This window comes from Hypanus sabinus, chromosome 21 (genome assembly GCF_030144855.1).
Source record: "Hypanus sabinus isolate sHypSab1 chromosome 21, sHypSab1.hap1, whole genome shotgun sequence".
NCBI classification, from domain to species: Eukaryota; Metazoa; Chordata; class Chondrichthyes; order Myliobatiformes; family Dasyatidae; genus Hypanus; species Hypanus sabinus.
This window is the reverse complement of record NC_082726.1, coordinates 16,470,206-16,496,395: the sequence shown is the minus strand read 5'-3', so window position 1 is coordinate 16,496,395 and position 26,190 is coordinate 16,470,206. Positions and strand designations below refer to the sequence as shown.

Here is a 26,190-nt window from a genome sequence, read left to right as displayed (position 1 = left end):
TGCCAAAGTGTAGGTGCAGATGCCACCTCAAAAATAAGCCTATTTCAGTGATAACCCCTTTGATGAGTCTTTATGGTGGAAAACACTGGACTTTTCTTCCATCTCCATCTGTAGGCAGGCCTCAGCTAAGTCCACTTTGCAGAAGTGTTTCCCTCCAGAGAGGTTTGCAAAGACATCCTCTATCCTGGGCATTAGGTTCTAGTACTGGGTTGATGGTGACCTTAATCATCACAGATCTCGATGGACCTATTCTTTGCTACTGGGACCACTGATGTTGCCCATGGGTTCCACTCAACTTTGGAAAGAATTGCTTTGGCCTCTGTGCCATCCAGCTCACTGGCTGCTTTATCATGGATAGTATGTGGAACTGAATGGGTTTTGTAAAACTTGGGTGTGGCATTTAACACTGTTTTATCCTTGGTATGTGAGTTTTTCAGTGTCATCCAGGACCACTGTTGTGGCATCATTCAGTACCTTCCTTAATTCACTTTCAGTTGATTAATAAAGGGGATGTCGCATGCAAATTGTGGTTGGATCTCCAATCAAATTATAGTCAATCATGGGCCCATGATGCTGGCACTCCTGTTTACCACATAAAACTCAATGTGGCTTATTAGTTGTTGAATTTCACTGTCATAAACATCATTCTCACATGAGTTGTCTTCTCTCCAGTACAAGTTCTTAGTCGGATCATCTACAGGCTTCAGTTCAGTATCATTGAAATGTTCAAACTCTTTCTGGTATGACTGAAGCAGCCAAGCCAGTGTCCAATTCTAATTTAATTTGCCATTCACTTCTAGTGTAAGCCATATTTGTCTATTTTAAGTTTTCACATTGTAAATCTCAAGGCTACTCAGTCACTCTTATCACTATCAGTTTTTATCAACAGCATGCAGATTAGTGCTCTTTTTGAAACTGCTTCTTGATTTTTCAAAAAATATTTTTCTCTTCCCTGTACTCTCCATTTATTTTTGTTTGCCCCTCATGTTCTCCGTAAGTTTCACCTTTAAACCTGCATTGGTTTGATCTTTGTGAGCCCCTGGCACAATGTAATACAATTTGGTTCGGCCAGGTAAGTGTCTGTTCAAATGTTGAATCTTTTGTTAATGCTCACTTTCATTCCACATTGCAACTTAATGGCGTCTCTGGTGACTGTTTTCATTGATACAGCAATTTCAACAGCTCTTTTAAATGTGAGTTGTGCTTCAGTTAGCAGCTGCTTTTGAATACTTTCTTGTAAGATTCCACAAGCTAACCAATCTCTTGGTGCATCATTAAGCTACTGAATTGACAGTACTGAAATGCTCAGATTCGGCAACTCAGCCACTTGAGCTGAAATGGACTATCTTTCCTTTTGATTCCACTTGTAAAAGCGAAAGCATTCTCCAATCAACAGTGGTCACAGTTGTAAATGTTCCTGCATTATTTTTACATTAATTGCAAAGCTTGTTTTGGCTGGTTTGGTTGGAGTGGTCAAACTTTTTCACTTATTACATTCGGCAAAACTGGCATTACCTTTTCATTGGCTATTCCAGTTGCTTAAAAATACAGCTCAATTAATTCAGTAAGCATCAACCAGTTATCTTTTTTGTAATCAAACGAGTCTGTTTTTACAATGTAGCAGGCCATTTCTGATTTTTAAAAGATTATTATTATCACCAGGTACTCACTGCTTACAAACTCGTAAATCTCGTCCAGTATCTGTCATTTTTATTTTTAACTTGATGTGTCTTTCGCCTTACGAAGAAAAATAAAGTGCTGTGCTTCAGTGGTGGAGCAGGCTTGACAAGCCAGAACAGGTCAGGACAGGCCTGTTCCTATTGCTTATGTTCAACAGGTAGATAGTCGTCTCATGTTTGTTACAGAATTTACTTGTCGCCTTTGTTTTGTAACTCCAGAGACGATTTGAAAGAAAAATATGGGACCTAGGAGATGCTCATGTGCGTAGTTCCACTTTAGTAAGGTGCACACTTATGACAAGGTGATGTAATAACTATAGGACCATAATGTATAGGAACAGAATTAGGCCATTTGGCCCATTGAGTCTGCTCTGCCATTTCATCATGGCTGATCCAATTTTCCTCAGCCCCAATCTCCTCCCTTCTCCCTGTATCCCTTCATGCCCTGACCAATAAAGGATCTTATCGAGCTCTGCCTTGAATATACATAAAGACTTGCCCTCCACAGCTGCCTGTAGCAATGAATTCCATATGCTATTCATGTACTAATTAAATAATTCTTTTGAGTTAGTGGTGGAGAGGAGGTCACTAAATAATCTGTTATCCATTATGGCCAATCTGAAGCATCCTCTCCATGATCTGCTGAATAAGCAGAGAAGTACCTTTTCGAACAGACTCATTCAGCTCCACTGTCACAAGGATCATTACAGAAAATCTTTCCTACTAAATACAATAAGCACATACAGTTTATCTCTGCAACAGGTGAACACGTTATTATCTTGTACATTGTTACAAATCTTTCCTATTAAATGCAATAAACACATATAAACGGTTCATCTCCAACAGGCGAACACACAATGTTATTTTGTATATTGTTACACATTGGTACTCTTTTTATTACTGTTTTTACACTATTCTCTATTATTAGTTAAGTACACTATTAAGTGCGTGAATCCTGCTTTCTTCTTGGGCGTCTAGGGAAACAGCTCATTAGCTGTCGTTGGCAGTCTCCCAATTCATCGTCGAGAAACTTATCTTTCTCTGGCTTTGTACATCTAGGATATACACACTCCGGTCTTGCCAAATCCATGAAATTGGCATGTCTCGCCCATCCAAGCCCTGGTTTATGTTGTGTGTTTTGCTGCCCTGTTTCAGCTCGTCACAGGAAATAATAGACTGCACACGACATACAATTAAAAGGAGTATCTTTATGAATATTAACTTGACTAAAGAGTTAATAGAGGAAAAAAAAGAGCCCGTTATGATTAAACTGTCAAACGTGCACAGGTTGGAGCTCAAATCCAAAAGTCATATTCACCGATCCCCAGTGGACTCCTGCACCTTATTTCCATCAAATCATTGTCCCCTCCAGATCTTTCCTGTTTACATGGAGAGGCTGCTCCCTGTCCATTACATGGCCTTCCAACATCTCGGTTTGTCACTGGTTGAGCTCCACTCCATACCCATTTACTTTAGAGCCCTGTCTCCCGTCAATGTCCGGCCACAAACCTGCCTGCCCACTGCTAATTCCCCCATTTCATCTGCATCAGGGTGTGGAGGTTTAGAAATCCTTTAGTTAGTTATTGGGAAGTTTGCAAAGGGTAGCATATACCACACCTCCATTTCATCATCCTCTGAGTCCATTCCATATTTAGTGGTGATGTCCCTTCCAAACATGTCTGCTGTTTGCCCTTCTGTTCTCCCACTTTGCTGCAGAGTCTTACTAGGTGTAGGATCCACGTCAGGCTCTGGGTCAACACATACCTCTTGTCCTAGAGGTAGAAGGTGGTTCAGATGGAGAATCTTTGACAGCTCCATTCTCATCCTCTGGTTTCACCTGGAAAACTGGTACATTTGGCATCTGACTCCCCTTTACATAAAGTGTAGCCACCCAGTGGTGAAGCAACTTCTGCTTCCCTGGTAGCCCCAAATTCTCTGAGAACTCGCCTTCAGGCATCAGTTGGGAGAACCTAACCTTTTGATCTCTGTTTTCCTTGATTCTGCTATGTGCCAGACCTCAGCTCATTCAAATGCCTTTTGCAATTCTCTCCTCGTATCAGACACATACTCAGATAAGTCTTCTATGGCAAATCTTCCCTGCCAGTCCCAACCTTGCTTTGTGCACGAATATTCTGTGTACAGTTGTAGCAGTGGACCAGATTCCCAATATGTTGATTCCATTTGTTCATGCTGATCTCCAGGGTTCTGAGCATGTTCAGCATTGTCTGGTTGAACCTCTTGGGTTGGGGATTACCCTGAGAGTGATAAGGCATAGTCCTAAACTTCTCAACTCCAAACATGCTCATTAACTCGTGTGAGCTTATTGTCAAGATCCCTACCCTGATTGCTATGTATCTGTCTGCAGAGGTCATAATGAACAAAATACTTTTTCCATAATATTTTGGCCATGGTGGACACCCTCTGATCCTTTGTAGGGGAGGCTTGAGCATATCTGGTGTGATCATTAATATCCAAGACATTTGCCGTGGTGCTGGGATTGAACTCTATGGATAGGAACTCCATACACTCCAGATCAAGTGGCCCTGCACTCGACAGATGGGATAATGGACTGGCCCTTGTAGGCAACGTCTTCCTCCAAATACAGGTTTCGTAGAACCGATCTCTGACCAATCCATAGGTCTTGCCAAATGACCTGAATCATCATGAAGTGACTTCAACATAATCCTCCGATACTTCTCAGGCAGACCAACTGGGAATGCCGAGGCCTACCTGGAGGAGGTGTGACCCAGTACAAAATATGGTTCCTCAACTCCAGTTTGCGCCATTCTCTCAGCAGTATGTTTCATCTTTTCAGCTTGGGCCATATCCCCTTTTGCAACCGCTGACCAAATAGTACCTATGCAAGGGTCATCTTGCTGAGTGGCAGTCAGTTCCCCTGGGCTCAACTCAAGTAACTGCTTTGTATTTAGAGCAGTCAGGTTGCAGTAAGCTGTGGAATGGCAAAACCAGAAGCTTCCACGATGGCTTGTGACATCCAATTTCGCTGAGGTCAGGATACAAATCAATGAATTGTTGTCCATTCTCATCTTGAACTTGGTGCCATATAATCACTTATCCATCACAGCCCATTTCAATGCCAAAAACTCCAATTTGTGCATGTGGATAGTTTCGCTTGGAGGGTGACAGACTCTGGCTGACAAAAGAGAAAGGTCTTGACCTGTGCACTAATCCTGATACAGAAAGCCCCCAAACCCCCTCTACTGGCGTCTATGCAATACATACAGCAATTAGAGGTCTGCAAAAACCAACACAGGCAATTTTGTCAGCAGCTCCTTCAGCAACTTAAAGACCTCTTCATTTTTTGCATCCCATATTGCTCCAAAAGGCTTCAAAGAGCTAAGATAATCCTTACCATCCTCTCCTTTCCACCTCCCTTTCTTCCGCAAGGGTGGGTAACCGTATGGAAGCTGATTCAAAAAGTGACTCACTTCAGAGTAGTCCTTCGTGAACTTCTGATCGTACCCACAGAATCCAAGGAATGAGTGTAAGGTGCTCACATTCTTGGGCCTTGGTCATGTGGTCACCATCTCTGTAGTTACTCCATCCTGTGAGACTACATTCCCAACATAGCTGAAAGATGTCTTCTATAACTGGTATTTGTCCAGTGACAGTTCTAATCCTTCATCTTTCAGGAGGCCTGACACCTTCAGTAGCTGCGACTCTTGCTCTTCGAGGGTGGATCCAAATGCTATGAGATCCTCCAGGTACACCAGCATCTCCAACAAGTTCAAATCCCCAACAGTTTTCTCCATGACATGCTGGAAAATAGTCGGTGCTCCTGATATGCCCTGGAGCATCCTTTCAAACTGAAAGAATCCAAGTGGACACATACATGCTGCCTTCTTGTCAGCCTCACTCATGGGCTTACTCATGATCATACTCACTCCTCAGGTCCAGCACACTGAACCACTTTGCACCACTAAGGCAGGCCAGTGTGTCCTTGATCCTCAGAACAGTCTACTGATTGGGGACTATGCGCCAGCTCAGAGTCTGATATCAGTCAACACACACTTGTCCTTTCCCATTCTTCCTTGCCACATTTGTAACAGAGAATACTGGCTCATCCCTTTTTCAGGGGACCCCATACAACAGCAGCCTTATGACGTCCCATCAGTGGGGCCAGCTCCCTATCGGTTTTCGCAGCAACTGCTGATAACAACCTGGACACTTCCGCTCTAAAATCTGCCACAAACTCCTGTAACATCCCTGGTTATGGGCTATCAGGGGTCACTTCTGCAATGGAGGCTACTAACGAGGATTGTACCCTGCTGACAGGCATTCCATTCCTCCATTGTATTTCCCTCTTAGTTCTCTGATCAGCTCAGCAAGTTGGGGGGGGGGGGGGGACACGTCTTACGAGACATTCAGAAGCTGAACAATCATATCCTGTGATTGTGCCTTTCGCCACTTGGGCCATCCTTAACTGATTCACCTCAGTCGTTTGGATGGCCCCTCTATGCCGCAAGCAACTCAGCTGTCTCTTTAGCCAAAAAATGTAGGCAGAAGGTTTCTCTACCTTCTGAAATATATTTCTAAACCTTGTCATAAGCTCCATTGGGCTTTCCATCATGCAAAAATGTTCTCTACTGCTTGTGTATAACCCGCAGAAGTAGCCAAAGGGTTCTGTCTTTGAGGATCTCACTACCTCTCACGAGCTGGACCTCTCTGACTCTACCAGTAGCTGTCTTTACATGTTATCAGAGCACTGCTACCCATGTTCCCTCTGAGTTATGCGCACAAAGGAAATTAATGTGCGCATGAAAGGCTAGTTACCTAAAATAATGTAGTAATTAGTAACTATACTTATTGAAAATAATCATTTAGCCAAATGTTTCTATTAACTAGTTAGTTGGTTTTTCAAATACAGGTGTCCCCCGCTTTACGAATGTTCACTTTACACCGCTTTGCTTATACAAAAGACCTACATTAGTAACCTGTTTTCGCATTAAAAAGATTTTTGCTTTTACGAAAATTTTTCCCATATAAATTAATGGTTCTTCGCTTTACGCCATTTTGGCTTAAGAAAGGCTTCATAGGAACACTCAACATTTGTAAAGTGGTGGGGGTGGGGGGGGGGGGGGAAACATCTGTACCACAGTGCACGTCACTAATTTATGTCACCTCACCTTTCCTGTTCTGGTTTATACAGCTGCATCACGGCGGCAGCCATCTTTGGCGAACAGCGTTCATATCGTAAACTTCACATGAACAAGTTAATGCCTTGTGTCTAAAATATGATTTTCTAGCTGAAAATACTATAATAGACAGTTTAATGATTTCAAATTTTCTGTGCAAGAAAAAATTAAATCCAAACTGATTTCAAACTTTGCTCAAATGGTGGCATTTGTACTTCAAAATGAATAGTTTTGCGACCTTGCACAGTTGAGGGACATTGGAACCTTTCTTGCATCTGGACTGAGTGAGGTTTTAGCCTAATGAATCAACTCAAAAACAAGTGGAGAAACCGTTTAGGTGAATCATTTGGATATGTTAATAAGAATCAAAAGCTATCAATTGGATGGAAGTTCTATTAGTCTAGATAGTTTACAAAAAATGGGTAAATGGCAAAGACAGGAGAGAGAAAAAATAACTGAGTGACTTAAATATGTATGTTACTTTGTTGTTACTCTGCAGTTTTATGTCAAATATTGTAAACCTCCATAAACTGCCTTGTGTGCATTCAGTGTGCACATACTTTTGTCACAAGAAAAAAATTTGCACAACATAAAGCTTTTGTGCACACTGACTACTAAAAATTAGAGGGAACATTGACTGCCACTCATCCAGCATTTGAGAGGTCTGCTCTGCCTAAGTCTCATATTCCTCCTCCCCCTTGTGGGTGGGCATCATTTCTAAGAACATTTTCAGCCTACGATAACTGGGATTCTCCACCAGTGCATGTGGCTATTTATTTGCCAGGGATGAAAGGGCCGATACCAGCTCAAAATTCTCACCCTTCACTGGAGGACTCAGACCTTCCACATCAGAACACTCCTTCCCCTCACTCCACAGAAATGAGAGCAACTTGTCTTTATTAACCCACTCTTCCAGCTTTCTCTCCTGATTGGATGGCCCACATTGCTAAGCGCCCCTTATCTCTAACAATAACCCGAACACTGTTAGCAGTGAAACCTTTACCAGGGCGTTACATGTGTTTTTAAATGTTGCTGCTGTAACAAATGAATTTCCCACTTGGGATCAATATTATTATTATGGAAAGAATTATGTAAAAAAAAGAATGCTTAATCAATATTCTTTAAATTTGAAATTAAGTACACTTCACTAACCCACTCAACCTTTCCTTACAAGTTGTACAGTTGCCCCTCCTTATCTGCAGGGGATTGGTTTCGAACCCCCCCCCCCCACCCCCCGTGGATACCAAAAAACGTGGATGCTGAAGTCCCTTATTTAACCTGAATCAGTGCGGTGGTCTTTAGGACCCAGCAGAACCCTGGACTTTGTTGAACATGTTCAGTGCAGTGGACGTTAGGACCTGGCGTAGCTCTGAATTTCTGTTCATGAAAATAATCATGATCGCGATTGGAAATAAGTTGGAAGTAATAAAGCGATTGGAAAGAGGTGAAACTCCATCAGTCATTGGAAAAGCGCAAGGCTATGTTGGTCAATGATTGGAACAATTTTAATGGAGCATGTGAAAGGCCCTGCCACGCTGAAAGCTACAATTATTACTAAGCAGCACAGTGGTTTAATTATTGAAATATATACGTTTCTTAAATGTTTTATATGCACAGAAAGGTAAAATATGTACTATATACTAAGAAAAACATTTGACTAACTGACGCTAAATAATACCAGATGTACCTGTTCCAACTTCAAATCCGACTTAAAAACGGACTCAGGAATGGAACTCATTCATAAGCTGGGGACTGCCTGTACTGTCATCCCTCTTTATCTGCAGATTCTGCATGAGCGAATTCAACCAACCGTGAATTGCAAAAACCCGGAAGAGCTCTTCCAGCACTTGCTGTTCGAGCATGTACAGACTTTTTTTCTTGTCATTATTCCCTAAGCAATGCAGTATAACACCCATTTTACATAGCATTTACATTGTATCAGGTACTACAAGTAATCTAGAGATGATTTAAAGTATACGGGAGGATGTGTGTGGGTTATCGTGCATCGGGATTAAAAAAAATCAGAAGTTCTCTTACTAAGTAAGTCGGAACAGGTACATCCGGTATTATTTAGCATCAGTTAGTCAAACATTTGTCTTAGTATATAGTATATATTTTACCTTTCTATGCATGTAAAACACTTAAGAACATATGTTTCAGCACCAAGCTTGGGAACGGAAATTCTTGGGACTCGGGACAGATCGCTCCCTGATGCGCTCTGCACCGTGCCAGGTTGATGTGCAGGATCAAAAACTCAAAACTCCAAAACGCAATAATTAAACCACTGCGTTGCTTAGTAATAATTGTAGCTTTGGGGCAGAGCCTTTCTCACTTTATCCTTTAAAATTGTTCTGCTCGTTGACCGACGTAGCCTAATGCTTTTCCAATGACTGATGGTGTTTCACCTCTTTCTGATCACTTAATTACTTCCACTTTATTTTCAATTGTGATTGTGTTTATTTTCGTGAACAGAAACACTGCGCATTCAGAGCTCTGGTGCCGGGTCCTAATGTCCACTGCACTGAGACAGGTTAAATAAGGTCTGGGGTTCCGCTGGGCCCTAAGATCCACGGCAGTGAGACAGGTTGAATAAGGGACTTAAGCATCCGCGGATTTTGGTATCCACGAGGGATCCGGGAACCAATCCCCTGCAGATAAGGAGGGCCGACTGTACTTTTAAGTCATTTCTAGATTACTTATAATACCTAATACAATGTAAATGCAATGTAAATAATTGTTATACTGTATTGTTTAGGGAATAATGACAAGAAAAAAAATTGGTACATGCTCAAACAACAAGTGCTGGAAGAGCACTTCCGGGTTTTCCCAATCCGCAGTTGGTTGAATCCATGGATAAGGAGAGCAGACTGTATCCTCAAATCCCTGCTGTACCTTTGCAACTGTAATCTCTAATCTGCAAATTTCTTGATCCAGGATGAGCTTCTGCCCCTTTATCAATAATCTACCTACCTCTACCCTTTTTTTTAAAACAAAATTAATTCAGACTTTGGTTACATTTTCTTTTTGAGGAAGAGTTCCACAGTCGCACAACTTGATAATTTTGCATCTGTTTCAAACAGTTGACCCCATATTTTTAGTTATTGTTCTTCTTCCCTTGTTACTTCAATCAAATCGCCCATGTATTTTCTAATACAAATACAAGCCTAGCCTGTTTGGCCTTTGCTCATGAGACCATGTATCCAGTATTAGTCTCTGAGCTGTTTCTATTGCATTAATCTTACCTTAAGAAAAACAATACAGTGCCTTGCAAATGACTGACAGAGCATATCCTATTTTTATATTCTCTCACCAATAAACTGCAACCTGTTGATATTCTTATTTTGCGAGATTTATCATTAAGTACTGCAATCTCTTACCATTTAGATAATAGACTTCTATTAATCTTGGCAAAATGTTCAATTTTTACATTTTCCAATAGTATTCCATTTGCCGGATTTTCCCCCAGTATATCTATGTCCCTTTACAACCTCTTTTTATTTTTGTAGCTAATTTTCCCACCTATCAGTGTTATCAGTAAATTTGCCAGCTGTCCTCAAGTCTTTTATATAAATTAAAATGTCGAGGTTGCAGTTCCAATTTCTGTCACACTTGGCAACAAGTAAAGAAAGACCCATTTGCTTCTGCTGTTTCATGTCAGCCTGCTAGTCTTCCTCTGAACATTCACCTCCAGCACCACTGGCTTTTATTTTTTACAATAACTTTTGATGAAGTATTTTATGGAATTCACCATTTTCCCCTTTCTGCACAGTCCTTGCAAAGGAGGACAACTTAATTGGTTAAACATAATTTCTGATTTACAAAATCACATTGACTGCCTGATTATTTTCAGAAATTGTTCTTCCATCTAAAATACCTTTAGAATTTCTCACATTTTCCTTGCCTCTCTTGCTTTGTCTCACTTTCTGGAGAGAGGAGTTGCATTCACTATTTTCCAAATCTAGGGAGCTTTCCTTGAATCAAGAATTTTTTGGAAACCAATTTCTCAGTCACTTGTAATATCCTAGGATGAAACCCATCAAGATTGTGTAGTTCCACCAGTTTTCTCAGTGCACTTTCCTGGTAGCTGTAATTTTTGAGTTCCTCATTCCAAAATTACAGCTATATCTGGGGCATTACTTGTTTCTTGTAATCTGAAGATTATTGAAAAGTACCCATTTAATTGATTTCCTGCCATTTTACTTCCATTATTAATTTTCCAGACTTTCTTTCATTAGAACTAATGCTTATTTAGTTAACTTTTTTATTAAAAGCCAGTAGAAACTCTTCAATTTTCCTGTCTAATCTTAAAATTTTCACTACTTCTAGTCATTTCCTGTTTTTATATTCTGCTCGATTTTTACTGTCCATTTTTCCTATAGCATGTTTTAATATGATATTTAACTTTTTTACTGTCTATGGACTGTCTATAGTGTATCTTGCATATTTTGAAAGAGTTGTATAAAGATTTATTGAGCATCAGAAATTAAAAATACTGAAAACTGAATATAATATTTTAAGTTGGCAAAATAGAATATGTGCTAATAGTTTAAAACTAAGATATGTTTTAACTGAGGCTGTAAATAACTTGTCAATTTTTTCTTGATCCTTCCTAGCTCCAAGATCTGGATTGGCAGCAAAGCACTTCATTGATGTTGGAGGTGATGTATTTGCACTAAGATATGATACAAAATTTGCATGTGATCATCAACGGTACACTTTTTTTTGGGAAATTATGTATAAGCAGACAAATATAAACACTGCTCTGGCCTGAGGAATGAGCAAAGTAATATAGATGGTATTGGGGTTTACACAGTCTGCTGATCTTCAGAATGGCATTGCCTGTGTAGGAAGAAAAATATCTGAAATGCGGAACAGCACCACTAACTTGCAGGGCATATTTGGAGAGTTAATTGTGAACTTAATTCTTGCATTGCTAATTTAATTAAATATTAATTGACAATGAAATGCAATGAAACATGACAAATCGACACTTGTTGATAATCCCAGATGTAGTTGGACTGCTTTATGCATGATATTGTCTTAGTCCTAGATTTCCCTAGAACATTCCATAATACAGGGATAGCCCACAGCTTCCCTTCCACACCACCAATTGTCATCTTAAAGCTGAATTTCCTGCAAACTTCATCCCTCCTTCCAGCAGCCAGAGGAATTCATTGATTTATTAAATTCCTGGTTTTCATCCTTTGAATGAGTTAAATTTGACAGCTAAGTCTCTAAAGAAATATCCAAACTATTACTAAACTTGCTTTGTTTCAGTCCAGCTTCTGTGCATTAGTAATCTGTTGTTGTTACTTTCTGCTCATCAGGCGGCAACCTTGCCATTTCTTTAGCATTTGTCTGTTTTACAAGGCCATGTTGTGAGCTCTGCCCAGCACAGAGGAAACTGCAAGGAGCCAGCGGATTCAAACATAGGGCCACTTGCCTTAGAGTCCCTTGTGGATGCCACTACACTGCTGGCTGACTAGTTATAACTTTTAGCTAAGTTTATTACAATGGTCTTCTAGTCAATTTTCTAGGAGAATAGTGCTTTCTAGGTCATAACTGACTCTAAATGCTATTTTTTTCCCCCCAACATGACCTAATTAAAATAATTGTTATATTCCTTAGTGCCATTATCTTCACCAGATAATCCTCCAATCTTTGCAGCCAGCTCTAGCTCTAGAAGCCTCAATGGTTATCCTTCCAGTTCTGGCTTGTGCATTGATTTTTGCTCATTCCAACAATAATTGGTCATGTTGGCTCGAAGCTCTGGAATTCCTTGCATAAACCCCTCTCTCCCTGTATGTTGCTGTCTAATATTTGGCACTTTGTCTGACCTACTTTCCCTTTGTCTAACTTGGAGTTAAATGTTTGGTTTCATAATGGTCTGTTCCCTTTCATTGTGTATGACTATACGTTAAGTGCTACTTGAGGTTGTTCTGCGTAATGTGTATCATATTTGTTGCCAAAAAAAATTGTCTAGGTTTAAGTGTTGGGTTGGACAGTGTTTAAATTCATGTTCAACAAACTCACTTTACTGACATAGGCGTAGTATCCATGGTGACAATTATATAAAAATATATATTTTTTGTAGCATCATAGTACATTACAAGACAAGGCTACCAGTGAATACAGACTTGAATTATGTACAGTTTGAATGACAAAATAAACATAATGACCTTAGCGCATTTTGAGGAAAATGTATGGCAGCAGGGTGGGTGTTGTTGAACCTTGAAATGTGGGCCTTCATTGTACCTCCTGCCTGATGATAGCAATAAGAAGGCATGACCTAGATGGTGGAGCCCTTAATGATAGCACCTTCCTGGTACATTGTCTTTTGAAAGTACCTTGATGGGGAGAGCTGTACTTGTGATGGAACTGGTTAACTAGTCTCTTGGGTTCCTGTGATTTGGAGTTTCCAAATTGGGATGCAACCTGTCAGAATTCTTTCCACTCTATGTCTATAGAAGTTGGCAGTTTTCACATACAGAATCTCTTTAAAATTGCAAGCAAGTACAGATGCTGCCTTCATTGGTGCTTCTGTGTGCTGGGCTCTAGAATAGATAATGTCAGGAAAATTGGGGCTTTTATTCTACATCAAAGGGTCTCGTTGCTTTAAAAAAGTTGCTGAGAGATATGGAGAGTTGGAAACCCAGGCTTGGGATTGCCTCAGTGGATGGGTTGACTGAGGGGTGATATTTAAGGGAGTTAAAATAAGGGAGGGATGAAGGTTGTGATAGTGCAAATATCTTTTGTGTGGTCTCGAGTGGCTTCCCCTATTTTTTTTTACAACTTCCCGTACAAATGTAAATTTGTAAATATTGCATCTGCTTATCCCATTGTAGATATGACATTTATAGAAGTAATTGATCACATGTTCTTTGCTCAATGCATTGGAATTCTCTCTACACTTCTCACGGCCAACAATAGCAAGGGGGTCTCACTGGCTTTCCTCCCCTTCCCATTGGTCAGAAGGACAGTAGTTTGGGAACATGTATCACTAGGCTCATGGACAACCTCAATACTGCTGTTATGAGAGAATTAGATGGATCTCTTGTACCCCAAAGATGCAGTTCTGATGTCTCATTCTATCTTGTCTTCCTTTTTGTTGATTTGCACTCTGTAATGTAAGTGTTTTCTGCATTCCCCCCCCCCCCCCCACCATATTTGTACTACCTCAGTGTACTTCAATTCAACCGACTGTCAGCTACCAAAGAATTACAGGAATCCCCTTAATCGTGTACAACGCAATGACAACTACAACATGTTGGAGATCTAGAAGGGAGATCTGCAGGACCTTTTCCCTCTTCAGTCTTTTTCTCTGCCATATCTATACATAGTAATTTAGTTGGGATTTTCCAATCATTCTGACCCTACAACAGACTCCTCTTCCTGTGCTGGCTACCCATGCTCCAGATTCAGTGATCAGGACTTGGCTGACAAAAGAGAATGGAGGTTGTGAAATAGGAAACTCAATAAGCAAAAAATGTAAATTCAAACAGAAAAAGATTAATTATTATCAGTAGGGAGCAAAACAGTAAACATTTCAGGCTTATCACCTTTCTCCAGATTTACAAACTGAAATTTCATGCAGCTGTAGGGCTTCAGCATTGGACACATCAACACGTGAGGTGTAAGTGTAGTGTTGTCTTGACACCTGCCACCCAATATGATTCCAGTTTCAGTCATGTAAACTCTTATACAAGTAACATTGTCAGAATAATTTTATGATAAAATAATTTTTTGTTTAAATTAAAGCAGGGTTCTTGTTGGTTACATTGAGATATGTGTTTGAGATTTACGGATATATTCTAATATATATCTCATGCTCAGTGGTTTTCTTTGTTTTCATTGATACTGCACTGAAATACAACTTCTACTGAAATAGTTCCGCAAGTGGAACCAGTACAGTGCTGAGTTTATTGAACCATCTATAGCAAATTTTGATCACTGGCATTTCATTGAAGTTTCTTGAGAAATACCTGATGAAATGCCAGTGGGTTCCTCTTGTAGATCTAGGATGGAGCTGGGCAAATAAAATTCAACATTTCACAATAGATCACTGTAGAGAGCTAGGCTGGGAGTTCTGAAATATAAAGGATGTGTAAGCAGATTGTCATTTAGTTCCTTGTGCGTGAGCAATTAAATTGTTTCATTTGAAGGTCGTGCAGACTAGAACTTTCATGCTTTGCCTTCTTTTGTGCCAGTTCTTTATTGCTGAAAAAGGCATGTCCTCTCATCTCATGTGGTTTGTTTGATCTTGCCCCTTTACTTAGTGAACTCCAGGGTAATCGAGTGTGGCCAACTGCATGGAAGTCTTTGCATTTCTTGTCTGCCAAGAAATTGTGTACATCCATAAGTTTAAATAGTTCTGCCTGGACATGATATCTTGGCTCTGTGTATTAGCAAAATAACTGATTTTCACCCTCTTCTCCAAAAGTGTAGCAAAACATCTGGACTTAGTTGCAATGAATTTAAAGTAATGTGTGTTGTTGGTAAGCGAGACTTGGTGAAGGCTATATGTGAGGGAAGGGTTAGATCATCCATTAAAGATTTTCTTTAAGATTTTGCTAGTATTTTTAATACCTGTGATCACAAACCTCTGCAGATTGTTCCTTAGAGTGCTTTTAAAATGTGGCTTTAATTTTAGCCCCAAGTTTGCTTTCTAGTAATGCAGATTCTGATGCATTGCACTCATCTGATTTTTGCGCTCCATACTGAATGCAAGTGAATAAGGAGGAAATGTTGTTCAGAATATGATGGACAACAAGATAATTACACTGCAAAACCATTCCGACTTTAACATTTCCTCCTCCCCCCGTATTTGACTTTTTGTATATGTCTTGTTCTCAAATTCCCTAGGTGGAGATGAGACCCATCATTTTTGTTAATCTTGTTATTATTGTTGATAAACTGCTTAATATGTGTAAACCTAGTGCTTTTTAACAAAAAAACTCATTGACAACATCTATGAATAATGTATCTTTCCTTGCAACACCATCTTTTTCGTGTTCCCCCTTGTGTTGCCAGCAGTAAATAGTTATTCTACATGAGTGCAACAAAATAATGGTACATTTTCACACATACATGGCTGATTATTAAGCATGAGCAAATCCAATTACATTAATGATTTTGGCATTAAGGTCTAGCTTTTGAAATAATGAAGATAATGAGGTGAAAATGACTAGCGGCTAAAGAAATGTATTCTCACTAGGTAACTGGTATATTTGAAAGTTGCACTAAATTGAACTATCTAACTATAGCTCACTCCAAAGGGAAAATGGAGAGTTCAAGTCCTAGTTTTTAAGCATGAAGCTTTCAAGTATTAATGTGAAGTTACTAACTATAACACAAAGGCACCATTTTGTCAATTGAATCCAGGTTTGCTGTTAGCAGAGCAATCTCATTCATTTCCACCCCTCTCTTCCTGTTTCCCTGCAACTACATCTCATATGCCTGTTAACTCCCATTGGGTTCTTTGGTTATTTGCATACACTAAGGGACAGATTAATCTGTCTTTGGGCTGTTAAAGGAAACTATGACACCTGGAGGAAACCCATGATGTCAATGTTAACTTCATAAAGACAATAGGTGTGTCTTGAGTTGTAAGTCATCAATGCAATTGCAATGTCTCCGTGCTACATATATATTTCTTTTTTTTTGTAATTTACTTTTTTATTGTAGTTCATCATCAAACAAACATTTCCGTAAGATGTATTTCAGACATTGTACATATATATCACAAAATCTCCACTAAGTATTTATCGGAGGTATACACTTAGAGAAAAGAGTGGAAAGAAAAAACAAGCAAAAGGAAAGAACTATGTACAAGTAGGGAGTGATCTTTTTTTTTTAACAACAGATTCATTGACTTGTGAGAATAAAATCAGGCCTGTAAGGCATTATGTAGTTAAACCATTATTCCCAGTATGAATCAAATTGTTCCAGCTTATGGTTAACAGATGCTGTTCTCCATTTTGCAAATGTCCATTGTAATTTCCATCCATGTATTTAAAGTTGGGCTCTCCTGTGATAACCATTTCCTCGTAAGAGTCTTTTTACCAGCCACCAACAATATATTCATTAAATATTTATCTCTTTTCAACCATCCTTGAGGTATATATCCAAAATATATGGTCTTACTCTGTAAGGGCATTTCACATTTAAAGATGTCTTGAAGGGTATTGTGCAATCCCCTCCAATAGTTTTTGATAACAGGGCAGTCCCAAAAAATATGATAATGATTTGCATTTTGATTTCCACAATTTCTCCAGCAAACAGGGAGGTTACTATCATAATGGGATTTCTGAGAGGGTGTAATAAAATATCTTATCAAGTTTTTCCATCCAAACTCACTCCATTTCTGTGAACTGGTACACTTCCATTGATATCTCCATATTGTCCATTCTTCCTCAGATATAATTATCCCTCCTTCCTTCTCCCATTTTGTTTTAATGTATGAAGTTGAATGTGTTTTAAGATTTGACAACTCCTTATATATGCTTGAAATGATTCTACTGCCATTATCTGAATTATATGCTTTTCTAAAGAGCTCTATCAAGCATGTATTTGCCTTGGTTACATTTTGCTACATATATTTCAAGAAACATAGGAACAAATCCCAAAGTGGCATTGGCTAATACAAGAGGACATAATCTTAAGGTGATTGCAGGAAAGTATTGAGGGGGGGGGGGGAATGTCAGAGGTAGGTGTTTATTTTTTTTACAAGCACTGCCTGGGGTGGTGGTAGAGGCAGATACATTAAAGATATTTAAGAGACTTGGGCATGTGGCTGAAAGTAAAATGGAGAGCTATATAGGAGGGAAGGGTTAGATTGGGGGAGTAGGTTAAAAGGTCACCACAAGATTGTGAGCCAAAGAGCTTGTATTGTTCTGTTATGCTCATATACTTGTAAAAATCTTTGTAACCGAAGAATCTGGCATTTTCTGTTCAGGGTCCAGGATAATGTTACATGTATTAAGTGGTTCTTCGTTAGTGTCACACTTGCACAAAACCATTTGCTACTAGTTTAACTGCTACTCTTATATTTAATCTTTAGCTTTGAGTGTGTGCTTTTCTGTCATTCGTTATCAATGTTGCATACTGGCTAATACTTTCATACTTTGTTTCCTTGCATTCAATGCTGATTATGTTGTTACGTTTAATAATAAAAGGCTGAGAAATTTTTAATATACCAACTGAACCCTGCAAAGTGGTGAACATAGTTCATTGATCTGCTAGTTTTCAAATTCTTGGACTTGAGCCTATTTCTGCTGAGAAAATTGCAAAATTATCCCTGATATTAATATTCTGTAGTAAATAACATGATCTAAACAGTTGTTGTGGTGTTCCCATGCAAATAAAAGGGAGAGGAAGTATTGGGAGAGAATGACAGCAAATCTAAAAGGAAAAATTCTTGCATTTCATTTTACTATTTATGATTAGATTACATTAGGGGTTATAAAAGAATCCAGTGTGGGGTTAGTGGTTGGAACACTAAATAACTTTCCATCTGACCACTGTAGAAGCTGTCACAAGTTTGTATCAATCCCTTTCATTAGACTTTTCAAAATTATTATGAAAGTATGTATCAGTTGTATCCTCATAATTACTCCGTTATTTTTAAGAACATGTGTCTTTAAGCAATGGTGAGCAGTACTTTGTGGTGAGGCCTAGATTAATCATATAATTCATTTATAAGGGGTGCTTATATGAACACTAAAGGGTCAAACTTCCTGATGCATCCTCGTCTATGTTTGAGTATCAACTTGTAGTCTCTGGGTATGCTGGGAAATCTGAGCATTGAACCTAAGCTAGCCCTAACACATTGAATTATTAATCTCAGTGGAGAGGAATGTGTTAAGGAGAGGTTTTGAGCAATTTGTCTTAATGTTTATTTAAACATTTTAATAGTAGATTTAACATCTGCCAAAGTTTTCCCATGGCAGTTAATTAAGCTGGGCCATGATTTTTACTGGCAGTTAAGTATTGTAGCTTTATTTTAAAAAAAATGCTCAAGGATGGCTAATGCTAAACATTTAATTACACTGCTAAACGATTCAGTTCTATATAGTCCTTAAGACATGGGAGCAGAATTTAGACCATTAAACCTGTTCTGACATGAGTGATTTATTGTCCCCCTCAACCCCGTTCTCCTACCTTCTCAGCACACCTTTGCCCTTACTAATCAAGAACTTATCAACTTCCATTTTAAATTGTACCCAATGATGGTCTCTGGCCTTCAGAGGCAATGAATACCAGAATCACCACCCTCTGGCTAAAGAGTTTCCTCATCACCTCTGTTCTAAAGGGATGTTCTTGTAGTCTGAGGATGTTCTCTATATCTAAGCCTTTCAATATTTGACATGTTTTAATGACATTCCTCCCACCCCGTTCTTCTAAGCTCTAGCAAATACAGGACCAGTGCCATCAGAGATTTTCATACATTAAACCTTACATTTCCAGAATCATTCTTGTGAAATTCGTATAGAACCCCATCCAAAGCCAGCATATCCTTTCTTGGATAAGGGACCCAAATCTGCTTACAGTACTCTGAAGTGCAGTCTGACAAATGCCTTATAAAGTCTCAGCATTACATCCTTGCTTTTATATCCTGGTTCTCTTGGAATTACTGCTGCTGTTAAATTTTACTTAAAAATCCTCAAGATTTTTTAATATTTGGGGACCATAAATCTCTGCTCATCCACAATTCTGAGATTCTTGTTTTGATTAAAATACTGAACTGATGTCCTTCTATTTAGCCTGCCCATTGTCTTTTTGAAACTCGTGCTCTGAATTGGCTACCAGCTTAGCATTGTCAGCATGCACCAAATTGATTTTTTGTTATGCTGAATGCCAGTCACGTCCCAGTATGTACTACAAGTACATCCAGTTCCATATTTTCTCACTTTTAAATTAAACCCAATGAAATATCATTTGGGAGTCCATTTGAAATCCATTATAGAATAGCTTATCTCTCACTTTGGTTACTTACGAAAGGTACAAATACATGCTGTCTCATAATTTACAAATCCCCGATCAGCTTTGCTTGTCCAAAGTATCAAACAGTTTTTAAGTTTTCAAAAGGCTGGCTATATGAATTGCTTGGCCTGGCTATGAATAATAATGCATGCCTGCTAACATGATTTTTGTGTTCAAATCCTCATAATTTGTCTTTTTTTTTTCTTAGCTGGGGTTATTGATGAGGATTACAGAGGAAATGTTGGTGTAGTTCTATTCAACCTTGGGAAAAAGAGTTTTGAAAGTAAGTAAATATTCATTGACTACAGTTACTTTGACATATAACCATATAACAATCACAGCACGGAAACAGGCCATCTCGGCCCTCCTAGTCCGTGCCGAACTCTTAATCTCACCTAGTCCCACCTACCCGCACTCAGCCCATAACCCTCCACTCCTTTCCTGTCCATATACCTATCCAATTTTACCTTAAATGACACAACTGAACTGGCCTCTACTACTTCTACAGGAAGCTCATTTCACACAGCTATCACTCTCTGAGTAAAGAAATACCCCCTCGTGTTTTCCCTTAAACTTCTGCCCCCTAACTCTCAAATCATGTCCTCTCGTTTGAATCTCCCCTACTCTCAATGGAAACGGCCTATTCACGTCAACTCTATCTATCCCTCTCAAAATTTTAAATACCTCGATCAAATCCCCCCTCAACCTTCTACACTCCAATGAATAGAGACCTAACTTGTTCAACCTTTCTCTGTAACTTAAGTGCTGAAACCCAGGTAACATCCTAGTAAATCGTCTCTGCACTCTCTCTAATTTATTGATATCTTTCCTATAATTCGGTGACCAGAACTGTACACAATATTCCAAATTTGGCCTTACCAATGCCTTGTATAATTTTAACATTACATCTCAACTTCTGTACTCAATGCTTTGATTTATAAAGGCCAGCGTTCCAACAGCCTTCTTCACCACCCTATCTACATGAGACTCCACCTTCAGGGAACTATGCACTGTTATTCCTAGATCTCTCTGTTCCTCTGCATTCCTCAATTCCCTACCATTTACCCTGTATGTTCTATTTGGATTATTCCTGCCAAAATGTAGAACCTCACACTTCTCAACATTAAACTCCATCTGCCAACATTCAGCCCATTCTTCTAACCGGCATAAATCTCCCTGCAAGCTTTGAAAACATGAAAGCATATTCACTAAGATTTTTTTTCTATTTATCTTGCATCTTAACCACATGCTCTGTGGCTACTAAATAGGAACTGCGGTCTGAGTAGGATTTAACTAATGTGAAGCAACCAAATACTGGCATAGAAAACATTTCAAATTTGAGATAATCCTTAAAATTGCTAATTTGATGCTCATATTTTGTCACAAAGTATTTTACAAAATGCATTTTGAAATGCAAATATATAATGTCACAGTGTCATTGTATTTTGGGTATTTTGAAAGCTTGATTGGGTTTAGTTATTGCAGTTGTAATTAAAATACTTTGCTGATTGGGACAAAATTCAACTTGTCAATATGTGTCATGTAATTAAGCTCATGTTTATTGTGGAAGGCTGTGCCTCCAGTTTGTTTTGAATGATGATATGATCATTTCCACCTGTTGATTTTAAATATGACTTTGTAGGAGGGCCAAATTGAACTAAGTTAATCTGTTGCTGTCAGGAGTTAAGTTGTAGAACTTTTTGTGCATTGGCCACAGTCACTCTCTTTGGTGGTGGGGGGAATCATTGGAATCTCTGCTGACAACAGTAAGAATGCCTGTGTTTTAGGCACGGGGTGAGAAGAGAATTGGGCTTTACTTCATAGTCAAGTTTCTTGCCAAGTTTGAAGAGACCTAGGCTAATACATGACAAATGGTACTTGGTATAACAAAGATACTGTTGGCATCTGAAACTGATGCTTATGCATCACCGCATTTTAACAGATTCATGTTCAATGTCCTACCAAGTGATAGTGCAGATTTATCCAATTGCTTTGATGATTACCAGAAATTGTTATTTGTTTGGTGTCTTGGTTACCACACTGAAACAGAAAATAACGAGGCATAAAATTTTCATTATACAATAATGAGACCATTGTTTGTTTCTAATATTTAAGTAATAAAGTTTAACCCAAAGGGGAATAAATGTTTGTTTGCTTGTTTTGTGATTGGTCTGCTTGCATTAGGGTTTTAAAGTGGTTATCTTTAAAGTTGTGGTAAAAATTCTAGGGTTCAGTCAAAAAAAGCTTTATATTCTTAGAACTCAAATAACTTGAAAGATTTTTGAACATTTGTTTGTATGCCACAGATGGACACATTGTAAACTATAGTCAGATATGAACCAATTAAATGAAAGGCATATGGGGGGGGGCTAAATATATTAAATCTAAATAATATTGAATTACAACATTTTATTTTTGTAGTTAAAAAAGGCGATCGTATTGCACAATTGATATGTGAACGGATCTGCTATCCAGAACTTGAAGAGTTAAAGGCAAGTAATTTTAAAATTCTCTTTAATTAATATTTTTTTTCTGGATAAGAAGCTTTTCCTTTCATTTACCCTATTGTCTTCTTCAGAGCCTGGATGAGACTGAACGAGGTGCAGGTGGCTTTGGTTCCTCTGGTACAAACTGAACGAGATGTTCTGCCAGAACATGTCAGGCATTGCCCAATTCTCTTCAAAGATGCTTCATACTGTGGATTCTTCATGAAAAGTTGTGATCTATGGTGCATTTGTTTTGCATTTTGTCAGGATGTTTCCAAAGCAAAACACAAACAAACAGACTTGTATGTTATGTGGTTATGAGATAATTGTTTCTATGGTGACTATGTGAACTATTACTAGAACAATTATGCAATTCATTTCATTAGTAATAAAAATAACTTTTTTATATAGACTGCATTTTGTTAAAACTTATGTCTTCACCAATCTGTATACAAAAATGTTTTCATGTTTTTTTTACTGAGATACAGCACTGAAAAGGCCCCTGTAGCCTAATGGACAGCACAAGCCATGCTGTCCAGCATTCCTCCGATTTAATCCTAGCCTAATCATGGGACAATTTATAATGATCAATTAACCTACCAACCTTTGGACTGTTGGAGGGAACCGGAACACTCGGAGGAAATTCAAGGGGAGAAAGCATAAACTCCTTACAGACATTACGGAAATTGAACTAGATGTTACTGGTACTGTAAAGCGTTGTTTTAACTGCTACATTACTGTTCTGCCTGCTTTTCTTGGTAGAAAAGTGGTAAAGCATGAAGTCGTACTTGCTAATTTGAAGGCAAGCGGTGGGGAAACAGTCATGTAGTTTCTGGAAATAAAACGTTTGCTACCACTTCCATGTTCATTTATGCAAAACAAGTAGGATCAGTTATAGACTAATTGGTCCTTTCAATTTACCATTCATCACAATCATAGCTGATCTACAATGCTGCCACACCCTTGTATAGTTCCCATATCTTGTTAATTTCCTTTACCCAGAAACCAATCAATTTCTTGCATAGATTTAATGTTTGCATCTCCGAGACCTTCAAAGTTACATCACTCCCCTCATGAAGAAATTACACTTCATCTCTCTCCTAAAGAGGCTATCTCCCAATCTACGAGTGATCTGGTTCTAGGCTACCCAGCCAGGGAAAATATTCTCTGATCTATCCAGTCAGACCTTTTAACAATTTTAAGCTTCATATGGGTCATTTCACCCTTCATTCTTAAAATTTTATGAATCCAGTCCAAAGTATAATTGGCTTTGAAATATGGTTTGCTCTTGAACTGCTACAAGAAGAGTCTGCAGATGCTGGCAATCTAGAGCAATACATAAAGTACTGGAGGAACTGAGTGCTTCAGGCAGTATCTATGGAAGGAAATGAACAGTTGGTGTTTTGAGAGGGTAAAAGCCTGAAACTGCTCTTTTTCCAGTCCTAATGAAGGGTCTTGGCCTGAAATAGTGACTGTTCATTTCTCTTCATAGCTGTAGCTTGACCTGCTGAGTTCCTTCATCTTTTGTGTATGTAATGTAGTGCTATCTTAGAGTTTCAAGGATTTATTCCTAAGGTAATAGTGATGTTTAAATTGACTAGCTTAATCTCGTGTGGAATGAATTGAATTGGTTGAATACTAGTTTCTGTGGCAGTGGGGTCCTTGAGAAGGTGTGGAGATGATCCTTGTACATGGTTGGTTGGACTTCCTCATCAAGTACTAACCAGTAAGTGATTCTGATTTCGCCATAGTAGGGGAAGTGATCACTGGTTTAAGTTGCATGGATGCTTTGTGGAGCACAGAAGTAGCAACTGAAGTGCTCAGAGTTTATAGGTAAGCAAGGAGCATTGCTTTTAGTCTGCAGAAATGTTGAAAAGGACAGAATTTCAGTTCAATCATTGGGGCCCCATCTTGCTTCCTCAAGTATTCACTGTGTTTCTCATGTTAGTGAACTGAAGTTTTAGTTCTCTGTCAACCATGCCACGTGCAATCTTGCAGCTTTTCCTTTTCTGCTGATCTTTCAAACTTGAATCCATTTGAGTGTTTTATATGTTAGATGCATTACAGAATAGTTCATTGATTATACAGTGCTTGCACTGTGGTTAAATTCTGCTCTGCCCCAATCTGGGGTGATATTAACATAATATTTCTGCAAATGTGATTCAAAACCCAAATAGTGACCAGCTATATCCAAGTTGGTTTAAAAATAGTTGGGGGGTGTTGGTGGAAAGAGGGGAATCAACATTCAGACCACTTCCAAATATTTTTAACTGGAGGTACGCCAAAGACTTTCTGAAGAAGTTAAATTTTGTGGTCTTAAGCTTATTTTAAGATAGTATGCATATCTGCATGATTTGGTGATAGTTAATGCTGAAGTCTTTTTGCTATAAGCCCTGGAGAGGAGAATTTCTGCTGGAACCAATGTGGAAACATACTATTTTGCAATATAATAAAGATTTGTTTTCCACCAAACAAAATTCAATAGGAGTAATCCAGAAAGAGGTGCTCCTAATGTGGCCTGTTTCCAGGATGCAGGTACATGAACAGAGGCCATTGTGCTGTGCTATGATTTTTCTTTTGCTATTGTGATGATTTTTCACAAAGCTGATTTACATTTGCTCTGATTGCTCTAATTCAATGAGTTAACTTTTTCTGCACTGGTCTTCCATAATTTTGTCCTCATCAATGGATCTAGCTACATTATATCAAGAATCCAAGGCTGAAGTAAATACTACTTTCCCATTGACTATGCCAATGAGTGCTGTTTCCACAAAAACTTCAACTGCAGCCTCATTCTGCCGCATTATTGAACTCTACTGCCAGTTTAGGGTAGAAAGAGTTGTAGTAATTGATTGCATCATTGATACAGGGGAACCAGCTTGTCCAATCCTGCTGTGGCACATTTCAGGAACTGCAATACCAACAATAACTCAACTGCAAATTTCACCTGTTTAACAGTCCAATTCCTGAAAGTAAGCTAACAAATCTCCCACACACAACTCCACTGTATGCTGCAGAGGTGGATCAGCTACTGCTCTGGTATCTTTCTACTTAAAGCCATTTGAGTATGATTAAAATGTGACATTAGTCAGTAATGAGCAATGACCAAGTGATTCCTAATGGCAACTTTAAGACTGTCATGAAAAGCCAGATTAAATGTGAATAAAGTGTAGCACTAACTTCCATTGACAAGGAGCATATTACACGAATGGCCTAACCCACATGGTACAATTTGACCTTCCATGTTCTGAGATTCAGTAGCTGAATGAAGGATCTCTGCTAAATTCAAGGCCACGCCTGGCAAACAATGTTTAGCATTCTTCAATTCTGGACATAGTGACAAGGAATTAATCTATGATAGGGAAATCCTGTTTGACTCAAGATCAGACTGCAATGATAGATACTGAGACGCTGATTGTGCTGTACTAAAATGTTCTGAAGGTTGATCTTAGGAAATGGGCTAATGAAAAATGGGTAAGCAAGTATTTTTCAAGTTGGCAGGTTGTGATCAGTTGGTTCTACATGGCTAATTGATTAGTTATTCAAAGGCCACAGTAACAGTTGGCCCTGATGGTACCAAATTTAAATGTACTTGCAAGTTTGTTCGTGCTAAAACCAGCTGGGATTGCAAATGGGGAGGAGGATAAAAGTGAATTAAATAGGTGAGCAAGGACATAGCAGATGATAAATGTGGATAAGATTATAGCAAAACAGTATTCTGCATATTACTAAAAGTTAACATGGAGATGCAGGTGGCAATTAAGCCAAATGACCTGTTGGTCTTTATTATAAGAGGTTCTGAATCCAAGAGGGATGCTGAGACATAGAGAGATTGAAGCTGGAGTTTTCATTATAGTTTGGTCTTTCTTAGACATAGAGCAGCAGATT

At 38.8% G+C, this 26,190-nt stretch overlaps 1 protein-coding gene across 2 annotated transcripts in view; it reads left to right on the top strand.

The window, feature by feature from the left end:
* The window catches only part of LOC132378819 (deoxyuridine 5'-triphosphate nucleotidohydrolase-like), a 45,786-nt gene extending 23,076 nt beyond the window's left edge, over nt 1-22,710 (top strand). For both annotated transcript variants that reach the window (XM_059946043.1, XM_059946044.1), the window contains exons 4-7: nt 11,449-11,493; nt 20,025-20,099; nt 22,238-22,308; nt 22,395-22,710. In XM_059946043.1, coding sequence (XP_059802026.1) covers nt 11,449-11,493; nt 20,025-20,099; nt 22,238-22,308; nt 22,395-22,451 — 248 coding nt within the window. In that variant the 3' untranslated portion in view covers nt 22,452-22,710. The remainder of the gene's footprint in view (nt 1-11,448; nt 11,494-20,024; nt 20,100-22,237; nt 22,309-22,394) is intronic.
* The last annotated feature ends 3,480 nt before the right edge of the window (nt 22,711-26,190 follow it).